The sequence below is a fragment of the Wyeomyia smithii genome, chromosome 3 (genome assembly GCF_029784165.1).
Source record: "Wyeomyia smithii strain HCP4-BCI-WySm-NY-G18 chromosome 3, ASM2978416v1, whole genome shotgun sequence".
NCBI classification, from domain to species: domain Eukaryota; kingdom Metazoa; phylum Arthropoda; class Insecta; order Diptera; family Culicidae; genus Wyeomyia; species Wyeomyia smithii.
In genome coordinates, this window is record NC_073696.1 from 150,531,579 (window position 1) to 150,552,808 (window position 21,230).

Genomic DNA, 21,230 nt, shown 5'->3' on the forward strand with positions numbered 1-21,230 from the left:
ACTCTTCAGATTCTTCTAAGTGCTCAGATTGATTAATAAACAAAACAGTGTAAGCCCCGAACCTCACTGATCTAAAAAAAAAATAGTTATGTTTCATTCATAAAGCCTTAGTCATTTATTGTAGAAAAGAAACTACTATTGAATCCGAATTACATAATCAGAAAAGTAATAAATCACTCAAAGGTGGGTTAATCCATGAAATTTTTAGTCACAACTATTTATTATACTACATTTTTGATCCATGATACGTTTCCAGTACAAAAACCCATAAAAATAATTTTGATCAGGTTTGATGTTCTAAGTGCTCCACTGTGCAAAGTTTAAAATAATATACCACCTTGAATGTGATTTGCACTTCAAAAACACCAAAATACTTCTTTACTTGTTCAACATACTTCTCAAACGATCTAATATTATTAAGCAGTTTTGAATGTATAGGCAGATGTTCAGCACATGTAAACATTTTCAAATTAAACTTTCCGTTTAGATGGGACTGACTGGAAAGTCAAAAAAAAAATGTAATTTTTTTCTGGATGTTTAGGGTGAAATGAAATGATCGGGTATTTTGAATATTGATTAAGGTATGTTTGGAGATGTATTTTGTGTGTCGTGTGTGCAAGTATAGTTAGTACATATTATGCTATTGACAGCGTTTTTCGCGAAACCATGTTTTTTAACTTATGGTGAGTTTTTCTCAGCATCTACTGAGCCTATCTGGCTGAATTTTTTTTCCAGTATGTAAAAATGGATTATCTTACTTGTTACATAGCCGTTTTACAATATTTATTTTTTTTCAATGTTTTATGTTTTTTTGAAGTGATTTTGCCTTTCTCCTAGAAAGGTATAGCAATCACTGGAAAAACCAAAGGTATAAAAGTGGTCCCAATGGCCGAATGTCATATACCACTTGACCCCTTTCGACGAACTGAGCATTTTCTGTATGTATGTATGTATGTGTGTATTTGTGTGTGTGTGTGCAACTTTCTTTTCTCACTCACTTTTCTCAGAGATGGCTGGACCGATTTTCATGAAATTAATTGCAAATGAAAGGTCTAGTTGCGCCATAGGTTGCTATTGAATTTCATTGTAATCGGATTTTTAGTTTAGAGGTTATGTATCAAAATGTAAAAATCACGAAACATCAATATCTCAGAAACCACATAACCGATTTCAATAAAACTGGTTTCAAATGATTGGGCTGTCTCCAGAACTCTTAACTTTTGAATTTCGTTATGATTGAACATATGGTTCGAAAGTTATGCAAAGAAAAGTTATCCTGAGGTTGTTTAAACTCACCCATTTTATTCAGAGATGGCAGAACCGATTTTCACAAAATTAGTGTCAAATGAAAGGTCTAGTTGCCCCATAGGTTGCTATTGAATTTCATTGTAATCGGATTGTAACTGTGTCCGTTGTTCGTAAAAATGTAAAATCACATAATGAAAGAGAACATATTGACTTTCTTCTAACGATCACTGGCTAATTAAAAGGTAGAAAAATGATCCAAATGGCCGAATGTCATATACTACTCGACTCAGTTCGACGAATCGAGCATTTTCTGCATATATGCATGTATAGGTGTATATGTTTGTGTGTGGGTGTGTACGTGTGTATGTGCACCTTTTTGCCTTTCTCCTAGAAAGGTATAGCAATCACTGGAAAAACCAAAGGTATAAAAGTGGTCCCAATGGCCGAATGTCATATACCACTCGACTTCTTTCGACGAACTGAGCATTTTCTGTATGTATGTATGTATGTGTGTATGTGTGTGTGTGTGTGTATGTATGTGCAACTTTTTTTTCTCACTCATTTTTCTTAGAGATGGCTGGACCGATTTTCATAAAATTAATTGCAAATGAAAGGTCTAGTTGCGCCATAGGTTGCTATTGAATTTCATTGTAATCGGATTTTTAGTTTAGAGGTTATTTATCAAAATGTAAAAATCACGAAACATCAATATCTGAGAAACCACACAACCGATTTTAATAAAATTGGTTTCAAATGATCGGGCTGTCTCCAGAACCCTTAACTTTTGAATTTCGTAATGATTGAGCATATGGTTCAAAAGTTATGTGAAGAAAAGTTATCCTGAGGTTGTTTAAACTCACTCATTTTTCTCAGAGATGGCTGAACCGATTTTCACAAAATTAGTGTCAAATGAAAGGTCTAGTTGCCCCATAGGTTGAATTTCATTGCAATCGGATTGTAACTTTGTCCGTTGCTCATGAAAATGTGAAATCACATAATGAAAGTTAACATATTGACTTCCTCCTAACGATCACTGGCTAATTAAAAGGTAGAAAAGTGATCCAAATGGCCGAATGTCATATACTACTCGACTCAGTTAGACGAATCGAGCATTTTCTGCATATATGCATGTATAGGTGTATATGTTTGTGTGTGGGTGTGTACGTGTGTACACACCCACACACAAACTCGATTTTCTCAAAAATGGCTGAACCGATTTCAATGTAAATAATTGCAAATGAAAGACCTAGTTGCCACATAAGACCCTATTAAATTTTATTGTAATCTGATTTCTAGTTTAGAGGTTATGTATCAAAATGTGAAAATCACGAAACATCAATATCTCAGAAACTACACAACCGATTTGAACAAAATTGATTTCAAATGAACGGGCTACCTAAAAACTCTTAACTTTCGATTTTGATGAAGATTGAACATGTGGTTCAAAAGTTATGGAAAGAAACGTGTTCTGGAGACTATTTAATCTCACTCATGTTTCTCAGAGATGGTTGGACCGATTCTCATAAAATCAGTGTCATATGGAAGGTCTTGTTGCCCCATAAGACCCTAATGATTTTTTTTTCAAACGGATTATTACTTTGCCTGTTATGTTTAAAAATGTGAAATCCAGCTATGAAAAGAAACATATTCCAAGACAACTTACTTGGACTCACTCATATTTCTCAGAGATGGTTGACCCGATTTCCACAGAATTAGTATCAAATGAAAGGTCTACCTACCTCATAACTCCCTATTGAATTTTGCAGTAATCGGACTGTAACTTCGTCTGTAATGTATCGAAATGTGAAAATCACGAAACTTCATTATCTTAGAAACTACACAACCGATTTGAACAATATTGATATCAGATGAACGGGCTAGTTAAGGGTTAACTGATGAATTATGATTAGCACGTGGTTTCAAAGTTTGGTTGCCCCATACGTTACCTTTTCATTTGATTCTAATCAAGCTTAAGCAAGCGTTATGTTTTAATTTGTAAAACAACGAAAGTCTATTATCTCAAGTACTACACGACTTATTTAAACATAACTAGTGTCATACAAATGAGTCATCTCTCAAACTTACAAATAACAAACTTCATAAAAATTTGATATACTGTTCAAAAGTTTTGTAAAGAAAAGAAATTCAAACACTATTCAACACAATAGCTGCTTTGATCAATATATATGGCCTCAACATGATTTAAATGTGGTATCGTACTATTTGAACATTCCCGGTATCGCTCGTGATTAAATTGTTCGAAATTAAGAGTCATTTCTTATATTTCGCTATTTCTTAAGTACTAACCTTACGTCAAATTTCATATTTTATACTTTAATTACAACATCAATATTTTAGAATCCAAAGAGTGGATAAACATTTATTGGATTTAAGCATTTATGTAAATCTATTTTTGCAAATAATAAGTTTGAATGAGAAAGGCTGAGTCTGACCGCTAGGTGGATTAATATAGGTTTTTCTCAGAGATGGTCCGACCGATTCTTTCTATCTTGGTGTCAAATGAAGGATCTATTTGCCGCTAAGGTTGCTATTGAATTTCATTGTAATCAAACTTTTAGTTTTGGCGCTGCGTCAGAATGTGAAAAACGCTTTTATATCTCAGAAGCTATGAACATAGTTGAATTCAAATAAATGGGCTTTTAAACCCTTAAACAGTGAATTTCATAATGTTTAAACATTTGGTTTGAAAGATATAGAAAGAAACGTAACCCGTAGACTGTTTAAAACTATAGCTACGATCAAAATATGTGGCCTCAACATCATTTAAATTTGATATTGTACTATTTCAATGTTTGCGGCCTTGCTCGGGATTGAAGTTGAAATTAAAAGTCATTTCTATCATTTCACTTTATGTCTTTCTCCTAGAAAGGTATAGCAATCACTGCAAAAACTAAAGGTATAAAAGTGCTCAAAAGGCCCGAATGTCATATACCACTCGACTCAGTTCGACGAGTTGAGCATTTTCTGCATGTGTGTGTATGTGTGTGTGTGTAACGCTCTCCCAATCTCACTCGATTTTCTCAGAGATGGCTGACCGATTTTAATGAAATTAATTGCAAATGAAAGGTCTAGTTGCTCTATAAGATTTTATTGTAATCTGATTTGTAGTTTAGAGGATATGTATCAAAAAGTAAAAATCACGAAACATCAATATCTCAGAAACTACACAACCGATTTGAACAAAATTGGTTTCAAATGAACGGGCTACCTAAAAAACCCTCAACTTTTGAATTTTATAAAGATTGAACATGCGGTTCAGAAGTTATGGAAAGAAACGTGTTCTGGAGACTATTTAATCTCACTCATGTTTCTCAGAGATGGCTGGACCGATTTTAATAAAATCAGTGTCATATGGAAGGTCTTGTTGCCCCATAAGACCCTAATATTTTTTTTTGCAAACGGATTATTTCTTTGCCTGTTATGTTTAAAAATCTGAAATCCAGCTATGAAAAGAAACATATTCCGAAACTACTTGGACTCACTCACTTTTCTCAGAGATGGTTCACCCGGTTTTCACAGAATCAGTATCAAATGAAAGGTCTAGCTGCCTCATAACACCCTATTAAATTTTGCTGTAATTTGCTGTATTACACGACTTATTATAACATAACTAGTATCATACAAACGAGTCATCTCTCAAACTTACGAATAACAAACTTCATAACAATTTGATAAACTGTTCAAAAGTTTTAGAAAGAAACGAAAATCAAAGACTATTCAACACTATACCTGCTTTGATCAATATATATGGCCTCAACATGATTTAAATGTGGTATCGTACTATCTGAACGTTCCTGGTATCGCTCGTGATTAAATTGTTCGAAATTTAGAGTCATTTCTTATATTTCTCTATTTCTTAAACACTAACATTACGTCAAATTCCATATTTTATACTTTAATTACAACATTAATATTTAAGAACCCAAAGAGTGAATATACCCGTTTATTGGATTTAAGCATTCATGTAAATCTATTTTTACAAATAATAAGTTTGAATGAGAAAGGCTGAGTCTGACCGCTAGGTGGATTAATTTAGGTTTTTTCATGAAAAAAGCTAATTTTTGCCTTTCTCCTAGAAAGGTATAGCAATCACTGGAAAAATCAAAGGTATAAAAGTGGTCCCAATGGCCGAATGTCATATACCACTCGACCTCTTTCGACAAACTGAGCATTTTCTGTATGTATGTATGAATGTGTGTATGTGTGTATGTGTATGTGTGTGTGTGTGTATGTGCAACTTTTTTTTCTCACTCACTTTTCTCAGAGATGGCTGGACCGATTTTCATAAAATTAATTGCAAATGAAAGGTCTAGTTGCGCCATAGGTTGCTATTGAATTTCATTGGAATCGGATTTTTAGTTCAGAGGTTATGTATCAAAATGTAAAAATCACGAAACATCAATATCTGAGAAACCACATAACCGATTTCAATAAAACTGGTTTCAAATGATCGGGCTGTCTCCAGAACTCTTGACTTTTAAATTTCGTTATGATTGAACATATGGTTCAAAAGTTATGTAAAGAAAAGTTATCCTGAGGTTGTTTAAACTCACTCATTTTTCTCAGAGATGGCTGAATCGATTTCCACAAAATTGTGTCAAATGAAAGGTCTAGTTGCCCCATAGGTTGCTATTGAATTTCATTGTAATCGGATTGTTACTTTGTCCGTTGTTCATAAAAATGTGAAATCACATAATGAAAGTAAACATATTGACTTTCTCCTAACGATCACTGGCTAATTAAAAGGTAGAAAAGTGATCCAAATGGCTGAATATCATATACTACTCGAGTCAGTTCGACGAATCGAGCATTTTCTGCATGTATGCATGTATAGATGTATATGTTTGTGTGTGGGTGTGTACGTGTGTATGTGCACCTTTTTTTCGCACTCACTTTTCTCAGAGATGGTCTGACTGATTCTTCTATCTTGGTGTCAAATGAAGGGTCTATTTGCTGCTCATGTTGCTATTGAATTTCATTGTAATCAAACTTTTAGTTTTGGCGCTGCGCCAGAATGTGAAAATCGCTTTTATATCTCAGAAGCTATGAACATAGTTGAATACAAATTAATGAGCTTTTGAACACTTAAACAATGAATTTCATAATGTTTGAACATGTGTTTGAAAGTTATAGAAAGAAACGTAACCCGCAGACTGTTTAAAACTATAGCTACGATCAAAATATGTGGCCTCAACTTCATTTAAATTTGATATTGTATTATTTCAATGTTTGCGGCCTTGTTCGGGATTGAAGTTGAAATTGAAAGTCATTTCTATTATTTCACTTTTTTTTTAAAGTCATTTCAATCATTTCACTTTTTCAAAAGGGCCAAAATGTCGTATATCACTCAACTCAGTTCGACGAGCTGAGCATTTTCTGTATGTGTGTGTGTAACGCTCTCCCAATCTCACTCGATTTTCTCAAAAATGGCTGAACCGATTTCAATGTAAATAATTGCAAATGAAAGGTCTAGTTGCCACATAAGACCCTATTGAATTTTATTGTAATCTGATTTCTAGTTTAGAGGTTATGTATCAAAATGTAAAAATCACGAAACATCAATATCTCAGAAACTACACAACCGATTTGAACAAAATTGATTTTAAATGAACGGGCTACCTAAAAAACACTTAACTTTCGATTTTTATGAAGATTGAACATGTGGTTCAAAAGTTATGGAAAGAAACGTGTTCTGGAGACTATTTAATCTCACTCATGTTTCTCAGAGATGGTTGGACCGATTCTCATAAAATCAGTGTCATATGGAAGGTCTTATTGACCCATAAGTCCCTATTGATTTCTTATGTAAACGGATTATAAATCTATTTTTACAAATAATAAGTTTGAATGAGAAAAACTGAGTCTGACCGCTAGGTGGATTAATTTAGGTTTTTACTAAAATGGCCGCCATTTTGTCAACTTTTTTCAATTTCAAAAACGGCTATGTACAAAGTTAGATAATCCATTTATACATACTAAAAAAAATTCAGCCAAATCGGTTCAGTACTTGCTGAGAAAAACCTACCTCCAATTTAGGGGGGGCATTCACGTTCCCAGCTGCCTACAACTTAATACACTATATGTGCAACCACGACGCACAGTGGGGCAAATTGATCCGTTGGCGCGACAAAACCTCATAACTCCTTAACCGTTGTTTCCACAGTGTTCATATCTTCGGCAATGTTGTTCACTATAAAAACATCTTATTGAAAAATGTATTCAGGTAGCTTTAATTTTTTTCTACAGATAGCGCTGACATCTATCTTCTGAATAAATGGTGCTAGCCATTTTGTTTCTTCGGGAAAGTTGTTTATATCATCAATTGACATAAAGTTGTCGAACATATTTCAACTGTAGGACTAACCGTTAACGAGATAAAATTATTTTCATTATTCATAAACCCAAAATGTCAGTAATGAATTTTAACTGGGACTTAAGTACATATGTTACAATTTCAGATATATTCGAACTTTCGAGTCATCATGAAATGAATTAGTGACAGTTTGTAGTTGACTTTGTATAGTTTTAGTCAACCTATGATGTGTCATCATGTTTGAGAATAAATATAAAATTTAATTTCAATGTTGTCGTCTGTGACAAAATATTTTAAATAGGAACATTTAAATTTTAATTTTAATAAATAGGAACATTTAAATTTTTCAATTGAAGATTAGTTGGCCATGTTCCCTTTCTAAGAGCTCCTCTTGTTTAATTTTATACCATTTAACATGAATACTAAACGCTTACTTTTGTTTAAAACACTGTTCACCAAATAACAAACTGTTTCCTAGTACTAATAGTTATTACCGAGGGGTCTTAATACTACTGGACGTCAGTTTCGAAAGACCCCCGAACACAATCACGGTTGTGTTGCATACACCGGCATTCAGCAAAGCCTATTGTAGGAAAAACATCGATACGGACACTGCTGATTGACGATTTTTTACATGAATTGACATGAAAACAATCGTTGCGAAAACTTGAATTACTCAGTAAGTCGCAACTAGTAGCAGCTGATTTTTGGTTTAGTACTAGCCAATACCATGTATTTTAGTACAATAATAGTGTCATAGCAGAACAACGTAGAACTTTATGTTTTGCATATTGCCGAAAATGAGGAAAAATTTCAAAAAAAAACTTGTTCTACACACTAGGATCATATGAGTTAGCTTATTAATTTCTATGTATTTGTATGCCCTATTGGAAAATATCTGTGAAAATTTTTTCTTCCATTTCACAAGCCTTGTAAATCCTCACTTTCACGATATTATAGCACATTTTCTAAATTATTTTTCAAAGTGAATTATCATGACTTCCAGTCGATAACATGTCTACTGCAAGCAGAAAATAAAATGAGGCATGAAAATTGAATTTAATTTTTTTTAGTGTTGTCGCGACTTTTCTGGGTTCTGCCCCACAGTGCGACGTGCAAAATAAATCTTGACATGAACCTTAATAGCTAATCAGTTCGATGATCCCCTATACTTCAAAGCACTGTACTGTGCATTGGTTCGTTCAAACCTAGAGTTTGCCAGCGTTGTTTGGTTCCCGTATCAAGCATTTTGGATGGACAGAATAGAGAGCGTTCAGCGAAAGTTTGTCCGCTATGCTCTACGGAACCTTCCTTGGAACGATCCTCAAAATCTACCCTCCTATGAAGACCGTTGTCGACTGCTTGGGATGAACGAAGAAGTGTGTCACAAGCTGTATTCATGACAAAACTAATCACAGCCGAATTTGATGCTCCAGATCTTCTGCCTGAAATAGGATTGTATGCACCATCCAGAGTTTTACGATCGAGATCCATGCTCCAGGTTGAATTTCAGTCAACGCAATATGCTGCCCATTCTCCAATTTCTTCAATGATTCGTCAATTCAACCGCTATTCTGATCAGTTCGACTTTAACGAAGCTCCCATTCTATATCGCCACAGAATTGAAAGCAATATGTAAAAACTATCGTAACTATGTTATTGTGAATTATGTTAATGTGAATTATGTTGTTGTAAAATGTAGTGTAATGCTATTGTAATTGTTGAAAGATGGTGGGATTTTTGCGCACATTTGAAGAGGGTATTGAAGACCACCTCCAATGAGCTTTTCCCCACCCACACACTCTTTACATTTTATTTAGATCGTAAATGATCAGATAAATAATTGAAATAAATAAATAAATAAAATAATCAATAGCCAAAATAGCCGTACACCTTACTTTACGCTAAACATTGGAAAAAAAAATTTTTCGACCTTACAGAGTAGGGTCCCCCGTTAAGCCAAATGTTTAACGGTTACATGTATGTATGTATGTATGACCTTCTAGATTCCACTGTCTGGCAGTGATAGGGTGAAAAAAAGACAATGCTGTTGATTCTTGTTTCAGCGTCTGTCTTGTTTTCGGAACCTAGAAGGTGTTAGCTCTACCGACCTTCCAAAGACCCTTTGCAGAATGACTGAGTACTTGCAGCGCATTCCGGAGTCAATTTCCATTCGGTAAGCCCCGCCTCAAAATAATATTAGAATCTAATAGATTTTATTATTATTCTCAGACTTTCAATTCATTTGACATATCAATATCAAAAAAATTGACCCGTATTTAATATATATAGGGTAACTGACGGCTTCGTCAGGTGATATGCGTTGTGGGCAGGATTCAGTTTGCCAAGCTCTACTGCTTATATTCCACTCAGAAACTCAATTTGTGTTAACTTACCTTGAACGTTGAAGTTTTTTTGTTCGCATGAATGAATCACTCCATTAAAAACTCAAACATTTTCCGAAAAAAACTTCCACGAAATTCATCTTCGCCGCTAGCGATATTTGGTTACGATTTTCTCGTGAAATATCAGGGCTAGTAGCAAAATAATAGTGACTTTTTTCATTAAAATATGGACCAAATAGTGACCAAAAATATACAAAAGAAAAAATTGAAATTTATTGTTGAACCATAAATAAACCAAAAAGTCTAACTAAAATCTGTATCATAATTATTCAAAATGCATCTAAAATATTATTCACTCAAAGCTAAATATTAAATCTAGAATTAGGTAAACTAAACCCTAATCTAAACCTAAACCTAAGTTCTTTAATTTATCATAATTACTTACGCTACAGTATAACTAAAATTAATTAAATAAACCACCCTAAAGATACGATACGATTATAACGAAACACATCCCAGACAACCAGAAGTCGCATAATATTGCGCGGATTACCTCGTAGAAAGTTCTATGGCACATCAGTATCGTATTGCTGTATGAACAACGTATGTGTTTAATCGCTTATGGTGTTATTTTGCGAACTTCTTGCGATGAGTGTAACATACTCGCATAGTAATATACATAAACTCATATCATGCCTGTCCAAACTCATAGTAAACTCACAAAGTGATAATTATACGTATGAAGCAAAATCTCCAGTATCACGTCGTATTGCATATAAATTTAGTCGCAAAACCTATCATTTTGTATCACCCTTAATGACTAAACTCATGAAAACAAGCCTAGATAACTTAAAATCGCATATGTTTGCACGGGTTACCTCGTATAGAGTTCTATGGTACATCACTATCGTATAGCTGTATGAGCAACCAAGTATTTTATCGCATATGGTTTTGTGTTGCGACTTCTTGCGATGAGTGTAACATACTCACACAGCAATACAGATAAACTCATATAATGTATATTCAAACTTTTATTAATTCCACAAAGTGATGAATATACGCGAAAACCAAAAGTCTCATGTTTAGTCGCAAAAGGCATCATTTTGTAACACCGTAAACGACTGAATTTATGATAACTAGATGCCGCTAATGTTTGCACTGCTTACATCGCACAAGATATTATGATAGATCATTAGCTTGTATGACCAATGTGAAGCCAAATGTTTAACGGTTACAATACCTAAAAGATTTCTCTGGTCACCTAACTAAGATTCAACTAAAAACAAAATCGTCGGTAGTGACCGTTGTGTTCTGGAATCAAAAAAATTCTTGATTTTGGAAAATTCTGCATATTATTATCACACTACAAAATTGAAAACCTTATTAAAATCGGGACAAATGCCAGAAAATGAAAAATAAATCAGGACGTCAAAACAGGGTTTCAAAATCAGGACATGTCCTGCTAAATCAGGACGGATGGTATCCCTATACAGTTACCATTACGAATCAAACTCGGAAGTTGTTCATTTCCTCTTCGGATGACAGTTCTCACAGGTGACAAAATATTTTTATAGCTTACAAAAAAAAATCATGTCACCAATTCTAATACATCGCACTAATACAAACGCGCCTGGAAAAATCTATGGTGTGAAACAACGATTTGTTTACATTTTATTAGTTGCGCCTTAATTTACGAATCACTTCGAAATTATTCATTCAGCGTTCCCAGCAAACTCCCAGTCGTAACCTTACGCAATTTTAACGACTTCTGATGAAAGGTACATGCTTTATTATTGGGTCTTTTTATTAAAATCCAAGTAATCAGCTATGTTTTCTAACAGGAAATTATCATATTTAATGGAACGCAAGGACTCAAGTAATGGCACCCAAAATAAAAATCTAATTGAAAAATCGATAGACTGTTTTTTAGTATCATTTAATAACCAAGTGATATGAAAGATAATACAAATAACGTTTCAAAATAAAATTGGATTATATACTTGTATCTAAGGGCAATAATGGTGTATAGAATTTGTAGATGATGATGAGTACATTGCAGTTGGGCTTAATGTACTCTGATGGGATACGGGAGGTACATTGCACGCTTGGCCTTGGAACGTCTGATTCAATGACGAGGTTGTTGCAGTGTTTGAAGCAGGCGGCTCTTTCTTAGCTATTATGATTTTTCGTTGCTTCGTTAGACCTGGTATATAGACCTAAAAAAAACAATAAAATGTACCTTAAATTTAATTTCAAATCAAATTTTATTTATTGAGGTATCGGACATCACACTAATTTCTAATTCAAAATTTGTAACATGGTCACTGTTTTACGAATTTAAATCATTCAATTTCACTTAGATTCACTGTTCAATGTTGCTTGATAGAATTGAAAATCAGACGCTTGTATACAAATACTCCACCACATTGAATTCAGCAATTTCAAATTCCCTTTTCTTAGTATTTGCCGTCTCACTAAATACCGAAGCGGGTGGGGAAGCAAATCTGCGATTGCAAGAACGGAAGAAAGAAGGAGATATAATCATTCACGCTTAAGCCATAAATGATCGTGTTGAAGTGGTTCATTACTTCCGATCGCGGAAACCGAATACCGCGCAACTTATCTGAGGATTTTCGGAACAACTACTCGCCCATTTCAATTCTGATCGTGAGCGAGGCAGTAGTGTGATTAGTTTAGTTCGCGTGCGTTTTATTGTAAGTCTTTTGTGAAACGGGAGTGTTCTCTCTCGTTAAGTTTTTACTTTTCGTTAGGGTTTGGCTAATGCGGTTTAATAGGAATGCGGTCTACGGACGCTTTTTTGTGCGGTTTTGTTAGTAAAAAAAGGTAAGAAGTTTTAAATGTGTGTACGACAGAAATGCTGAAGTTCCAATTCAGCCGTTGTCGGCTTATTTTTTGGGCTTTCTTTTCGCCCTTTACTAGCCGCTGCACTAGCGCGACGCTGCCACCCTCACGCTGCTGACCCACGACGGGATTGACGCTTTGGTCAAACGTCGGCACTTGCGATCAGCCGGCAAACGACGCCGTCGATAAGGTTTGACCGACGCCATCGCTTCACATTGATCGACGCAACACGGTGTGTCCGAAGTGCCGGATTATCGTACTTTAATGTACCTCGGATTTTCTTTCACCAAAAGTAAGTTTTGGTCCTAACCTTTCAAAATCGGCTGGTTTTAAAATCATCCATCGGGGGAAATTTGAAAAAAATTGATTTGAATTTTTAGTGTTTTTTCAACCTACATTTTTCGATTTGATTGGTGATCTATACAAATCGTGTAACATCAACATGTAGAAAATTGAGTTCCATTGCAACTACCTGCGTTTCTTTAATGAAATTTTTTTACTTTTAACCGAATCGCTTGCAATGATTTATAATTATTACAGTCCCCACACAATTATGGATCAACGGTATGTTTCACTACCAAAATGCTACATGCCTACAAACAGTTTTTTTTAACAGAGTCAAATAACATAAAACACAAAAGTGATCCATAATTGTTGGGGGAGTGTATACATGATAAAATACTTCAAAAGTTGTGAATTGTTTTTAATCTGTCTGATTTCATATTTTTGTTACAAAAGTTTATAAAAACTCAAATGTTTTATTTCTGGTTTATTTTTTCTAGATGGTTAAAACATACTATAGTATACAATATAGCAGCTACCGCAAAGAACTTTGGGATACATTCCACTATCTTTGTCGCATTCGAGAATGAAACAGTGTTTATGGTTTTTGTCAGTGTATTATGTATCAATTTAGGTTGTTTCACTTTTAAGCCTGAGCTGAGCATTTTCTGTATGTGGATGTGTGTATGTGCAGATTTTTATTCTCACTCACTTTTCTCAGAGATGGCTGAACCGATTTTCATGAAATTATTTGCAAATGAAAGGTCTCTTTGTCCCATAAGACCCTATTAAATTTCATTGTAATCGGATTTTTAGTTTAGAGGTTATGTTTCAAAATGTAAAAATCATGAAACATCATTATCTCGAAAACTACACAACCGATTTGAACAAAATTGATTTCAAATGAACAAGCTACCTGAAAAACCCTTAACTTTTGAATTTCATGAGGATTGAACTTGTGGTTCAAAAGTTATGACAAGAAACGTGTTTTGAAGACTACTTAATCTCACTCATGTTTCTCAGAGATGGCTCAACCGATTTTCATAAAATCAGTTTCAAATGGAAGGTCTAGTTGCTCCATAAAACCCTATTGATTTGTTTTGCAATCGGACTATTACTTTGCCTGTTATGTTTAAAAATGTGAAATCCAGCTATGAAAAGGAACATATTCCAAAGACTACTTGAACTCACTCACTTTTCTCAGAGATGGTTGACCATATTTCCACAAAATTAGTGTCAACTAATAAGTCTAGCTGCCTCGTAACACCCTATCGAATTTTACTGTAATCGGACTGTAACTTCGTCTGTAAAGTACTAAAATGTGAAAATCACGAAACTTCATTATCTCAAAAACTGCACAACCGATTTGATCAATATTATTATCAGATGAGCGGGCTAGTTAAGGGTTAACTGATGAATTATGATTGAACACGTGGTTTCAAAGTTTGGCTGCCCTATACGTTCCCATTTCATTTGATTATAATTGCACTTAAGCACATCTGTTCAACTGAAGAACCAAAAACGAGACAAAATCTCTTTATTTTAAGTATCGACATCTAGCGGTGGAGAGAATGCATTTTACACTCGAAATTTCATTACGCTTATATTCCATTCATTCAACAAAAGGACTGTATGAGCTCTCGCCGCTTTTTCGTCGAGAGAATCCTTTGTTCTACCCGGTACTGGTATAGCGAGGGTGCCTTTTCATGATAAACGTACAGTACCACTCGCATACGTGCAACGGTTTTTGTGTAGATATATTTTTAATGAATTTCATTGTTGCCCAAGTTGAAAACTGAATATCTTGACTAACGACAATCATTTTTTACATTGTACCTAATGTCGTAAGCAGTGCTGGTACAGCGCGTCTGATATGCATTTCTAACAATGTTAGGTATAGAAAATGGTACGAAAAAAAAATATTGTCGTTGATCGAGAAATTCGGTTTCCAAGTCCAACGAAAATGTTCAAGTAAATCAATTAACAGGTTAAAATAGTTTCAACAGTCGTGAGGTGTACGATCCAAGAAAATTTGTTAGACAATGTTTGAATGGTTGAAAGATTTTTTAATTTGTTCTATTGACGTTGATTGTGAATTGTTGCTGAATTTCCTCTTTAAAGAGCTCTTGAATGCAGTCCAGTCTTAACTTGATTTTGATAGATTCAACTATTCAAGATCACCTTTTTGCCTGGTCATTAAAGCACAGTAAAATAGTTTTTTGGTGCATGTTCAAACTATTGGAGCGAACTGTTCGAACGATGCACTGTAAAATCAATGTAGGATGGAACAGCAAAAAATGAATGCGAAAGCTTGGGCACCTGGAGAGTTTTGTTCGAAGTTGCATATCTGTTCTGTGACTTAAGCCACCGTTTTGTATTAAATTGTTAATAAAACAATGAAAGTCTATTATTTCACATGACTTATTTGAACATAACTAGTGTCATACGAACGAGTCATCTCTCAAACTTACAAATAACAAACTTCATAACAATTTTATATGTGGCTCAAAAGTTATGGAACGAAAAGAAATTTAAAGACTTTTTAAAACTATTGATTGATATATTTATTTCGAGTATCTTTTTGAACTGAAAATTTTCTCGACTCAGCACCTATCCTACCACTTATCCTACACATGCAAAATGTGCCAAAAACAATATCCAAAATGTTGCCTGAGGTCTGAGGTATTTGTTACCACTAAAAACATTCACCTGCCAAATATGGTTCCATTTAGTTGATTAGTTCGCGAGATGTGCAGAAATTTGTGCAGAAACATGTGCTTCCATAAGAGGGAGGGGCGTCGAACCATTATGGACATATTTATTCACCCTTTAAAACATCCACATGCCAAATTCGGTTTCATTTGCTTGGTTTGTTCTTGAGTTGTGCAGAAATGTATGTTCCATTTGTATTGGACCCCTCCTTTCCAGAAGAGGGAGGGGTCACAAACTATCATAGGAACCTTTATCGGGACCAAAAACCCCTACATACAAACTTTCACGTCGATCGGTTCGGTAGTTTTATTTATTGGATTGAAGCGTTCATTTAATCTATTTTTACAAATAAAAGTATGAATGAGAAAGGCTGGGTCTGACCGCTAGGTGGATTAATTTAGGTTTTTGAAACACAAAAGACAGATTTTAGGCCGATTTTGTTCTTGTGTTTTCTTCATTTTGTACAATCTACCGAAAACAACTAGACGAGCCTTCGTTTGTTTGAACATTGTCGAAATGGTTTGTTAATATCACTGTTTCACATGTGTTGTAAATCATAGCAATCACTGATTTTTTCACATGCACCATAGCAACCAAGGTTATTTTGCAGTGAGTGAATAGCAAATGCATATCAACCACTGCTATATAAATGTGCTCGGGTTTTTTTGTAATGTTTTTGCCTTTCTCCTAGAAAGGTATAGCAATCACTGACAAAAACCAAAGGTACAAAAGTGCCCCAAAAGGTCGAATCTCGTATATCAATCGACTTAGTTCGACGAGCTGAGCATTTTCTGTATGTGTGTGTATGTGTGTGTGTAACGCTCTCCCAATCTCACTCGATTTTCTCAGAGATGGCTGAACCGATTTCAATGAAATCAATTGCTAATGAAAGGCCTATTTGCCCCGTAAGACCCCATTAAATTTTATTGTAATCGGATTTCTAGTTTAGAGGTTATGTATCAAAATGTAAAAATCACGAAACATCAATATCTCAGAAACTAGGCAACCGATTTGAACAAAGTTAATTCAAATGAACGAGCTACGTAAAAAACCCTTAACTTTCCAATTTTATGAAGATTGAACTTGTGGTTTAGAAAGTTATGGAAAGAAACGTGTTCTAGAGACTATTTAGTCTCACTCATGTTTCTCAGAGATGGCTGGACCAATTTTCATAAAATTAGTGCCATATGGAAGGTCTTGTTGCCTCATAAGACCCTATTGATTTTTTTTTGCAAACGGATTATTACTTTGCCTGTAATGTTTAAAAATGTGAAATCCAGCTATGTAAAGAAACATATTCCGAAGACTACCTAAACTCAATCTCTTTTCTCAGAGATTTCCACAAAATTAGTGTCAAATGAAAGGTCTAGCTGCCTCATAACACCCCATTAAATTTTGCTGTAATCGGACTGTAACTTCGTCTGTAATGTATCGAAATGTGAAAATCACGAAACTTCATTATCTTAAAAACTACACAACCGTTTTGAACAATATTGATATCAGATGAACGGACTAGTTAAAGGTTAACTGATGAATTATAATTGAACACGTGGTTTCAAAGTTTGGTTACCCTATACGTTCCCTTTTCATTCGATAATAATCGAACTTAAGCCCGTTATGTAACCGTTATGTATTAAATTGTTAAAACAACGAAAGTCTATTATCTCAAGCATTACACGACTTATTTGAACATAACTATTGTCATACAAACGAGTCATCTCTCAAACTTACAAATATCAAACTTCATAACAATTTGATATGTGGTTCAAAAGTTTTGGAAAGAAAAGAAATTCGAAGACTATTTAAAACTATACCAGCTTTGATCAATATATATGATTTAAATGTGGTATCGTACAATTTGAACGTTCCTGGTATCGCTCGTGATTAAATTGTTCGAAATTAAGAGTCATTTCTTTTATTTCGCTATTTCCTAAGCACTAATATTACTTCAAATTTCATATTTTATACTTCAATTACAACATCAATATTTTTCAAGAATCCAAAGAGTGAATATATGGACTTAAGCATTCACGTAAATTCAATTTTACAAATGATAAGTTCGAATGAGAAAGGCTGAGCCTGACCGCTAGGTGGATTAATTTAGGTTTTTAAATACCTGTGTATATATCTCATTTTTTCTGCAACATGTAAACTAAAAATCTACTAGGAAAGCTATTTTAAGCTTAAGATTATGATGAAGTTATTTATTTTGAACGTTATCAGTGTATTTAACATTAAAAATTAGTATAATTAAAAAAAAAATACACAAAAAAATTTAAATCAATTTTATTCAATTTTAACCCGATGAATTTTTTTTAAAACGGTTGATTTTGAAAGGTATGGACCCAAATTAACTTTTGGTGAAAGAAAATCCGAGGTACATTAAAGTATGATAATCCGGCATTTCGGACACGCGCCATTGCTAACATCGAGTGACGCCAACGCTCACCATCGATCGACGCCAATCAGAGCAGCAGTCAACGCGGCAAGCCTTCGACGGTAGGGCTAAGAATAGCACCGGCGGACTTCTTTATCTACCGTGAGTAAAAATAGCAAAATATAGATTCTGCGAGTTCAACTAAAGAACTATGGACAAAACTTAAACAGCTTAATGTTATTAATGGTGCCTCCGACAGTATTAAGTATAATAATACTGGTGACGATATAAATATCTTTTTGGCGAACAATTCACACAAGACCCTACACCCCCATCAATACCACCTGAAAACATTCATGGTTTTTCGTTCACCCATTGTAGCGAACTGGATGTCTCAAATACTATTGCCTTTCTCCTAGAAAGGTATGGCAATCACTGCAAAAACCAAAGGTATAAAAGTGCTTCAGAGGGTCGAATCTCGTATATCAATCGACCTAGTTCGACGAGCTGAGCATTTTCTGTATGTGTGTGTGTATGTATCAAAATTTGAAAATCACAAAACTTCAATATCTCAGTAACTACACAACCGATTTGAACAAAATTGGTGTCAAAAGAACGGGCTTGCTTTGTGTGTATGTGCAAATTTTCGACCTCACTCGATTTTCTCAGAGATGACTGGACTGATTTTCAAAAAATTATTTCCAAATGAAAGGTCTAGTTTTCCCATGAAACCCTATTAAATTATATTGAAATCGGATTTTAGTTTATATGTTATGTATCAAAATGTGGAAATAACGAAAGCTCATTATCTCAGGAACTACACAACGGATTTTAACAAAATTGGTTCTTAATTAACGGGCTACCTAAAAAACCACTTATCATTCGAATTTTATAAAGATTGGACATGTGGTTTAAAAGTTATGGGAAGAAATGTGTTCTGGAGACTATTTGATCTTACTCATATTCCTCAGAGATGGCTGAACCAATTTTCATAAAATCGGTATCATATGGAAGGTCTAGTTGCGCCGTAAGAATCTATTGATTTTTGCCTTTCTCCTAGAATTATTTGTTTGTTTATAGCATCATCTGACAGTTGTCTTAATGAATCGATAGTTAAAAGGAACTTAGTCTAACAATTTTCTGTTCAAAAATATGTGTGGATTCACCAAAGTTAAAAAGATGTTCAACATTTGTGAAAATTCTAACTATGTATGCTGCAGTCGTAGTAACCGTAGTTCGTGCGGTGGAATGTAGCATCGTTGAAGATCTCAGCATGCGATGTGAAGCGCGAAAATTTATCGTGGATAGTAATTTCGGTGAGTCTATATCGCCATTTAAAATCTTAGCAACGAATAATGCCTGCTGTGTCTTTCGGCGACGTTCAAGCGTATCAAGTCCTAACAAACGACAAACGGATAAATCTTCTCTGCACACGTTCTAATCTGAGATTCCAAGACAGCTGATGCGGGGTCCAAACCACACTTGCATTTTCCAGTATGGGACGCACTGAAGAACAATACAACGCTTTAAAGCAATGGGGATCCTTGAAATCACGTCCAATTTTTGCGATGAAACCAAGTTGACTCTGTTTAGCGCCATTCCGTCAATTGCGTACGTAAAAATTATCGGTGATTGAATCCGGTGAAATGTAATCACTTCACATTTTGCCGTGCTCAGTGTCAAGGAATTTAGTTTACACTACGTCACGAAGCAGTCCAGTAGGGACTGTAAACGGTAACAATCTTCAATGTTACGAATCGTCAAATAAATTTTCAAATCATCGGCGTAAACAAGTCTGCAACCAATTCCTAGAGCGCTAGCCGCGTCGTTGAAAAAGATGATGAAAAGTAGTGGCCCAAGATTACTACCTTGCGGCTTAACCTGCAACGTTCTATCACACAGAAATGATTCCAACCACTTGACGAAACGTGACGTTGCTCCCAATCGCGATATTTTTTTCAGCAGTATAGAATGGTCGATGCGATCAAAAGCTGCTTTTAGGTCGATGTAAATAACATCGACTTGCGCTTTGCGTTCAATTTCAGCGATACAGTTTGATGTGAAGTCCATGAGGTTCGTTGCTACGGAACGGCCAGGTATAAATCCATGCTGATCGGAGGAAATGTAATTTTTCGTGCAGTTCAGGATAACAGTGCTCACAATAATTTCGAACAGCTTAGATGCCGCACACAGATTAGTAATTCCACGATAGTTTCTTATATTTTGACGTTCACCACTCTTGAAGACTGGAAACATATAAGAGTGCTTCCAAACCTTGGGAAATTTTCCTTGCACCAACGATTGATTAAATATAGAGCAAAGTGGTGTAGCCAGAGTCTCTGCACAACGGCATAAAAGTACAGCCGGTATACCATCGGGACTAGCAGAGAAAGAATTTTTCAGTTTTCTTGCAGCGGTAAAAAGCATTTGAGGCGTTATTTCAAAAATGTCAAGGTCAATTAGGTCAGCTGGAACATTGGCAGCGGCGCGACTTGCGTTGTCGTTAGATACACAACCAGAAGCAAATACCGAAGAGAAAAATTTTCGGAATAGCTCACATGAATCAGAAACAGAGTTAGATTCGACAAGCATATAGCAATCACTGCAAAAACCAAAGGTATAAAAGTGCTCCAGAGGGTCGAATATCGTATATCAATCGACTTAGTTCGACGAGCTAAGCATTTTCGGTATGGGTGTGTGTGCGTATATGTGTGTGTATTAGGGTGGCGAAAAGTGATCGATTTTCCAGAACCAAGTTATTTTGGTTCCTTTTGGGGCCCCAAACACTTCTGAACGTATCGGAAGTCGATTGGTTCTGTCTCCGCTTGGCGCATTGCATTTCAAATTTGTATGAAAATTTATATGGGAAAACTTACTTTTTTGCATTTACCTTTCTAGAGAGCTCAATAATGATCTAATAATGCACTACGTTATGTAAAAGTATAGTATTTTAGATACCTAACAACTTTGCAGAAGGCACTGAAGAGCTAGGATGTCCCTAAGAAGAACTATAGCTGTTCAAGTTTGGGTATGTCGATTTAAATGCAGAAAATCTTGTTTTTTGCCAACA

At 34.9% G+C, this 21,230-nt stretch overlaps 1 protein-coding gene across 2 annotated transcripts in view; it reads right to left on the reverse strand.

The window, feature by feature from the left end:
- Positions 1 to 11,847: 11,847 nt before the first annotated feature.
- Positions 11,848 to 21,230, reverse strand: part of LOC129727093 (calcineurin-binding protein cabin-1-like) — a 667,482-nt gene continuing 658,099 nt past the window's right edge. For both annotated transcript variants that reach the window (XM_055684544.1, XM_055684543.1), the window contains one exon: positions 11,848 to 12,143. In XM_055684544.1, the coding sequence (XP_055540519.1) occupies positions 11,934 to 12,143 (210 nt within the window). In that variant the 3' untranslated portion in view covers positions 11,848 to 11,933. The remainder of the gene's footprint in view (positions 12,144 to 21,230) is intronic.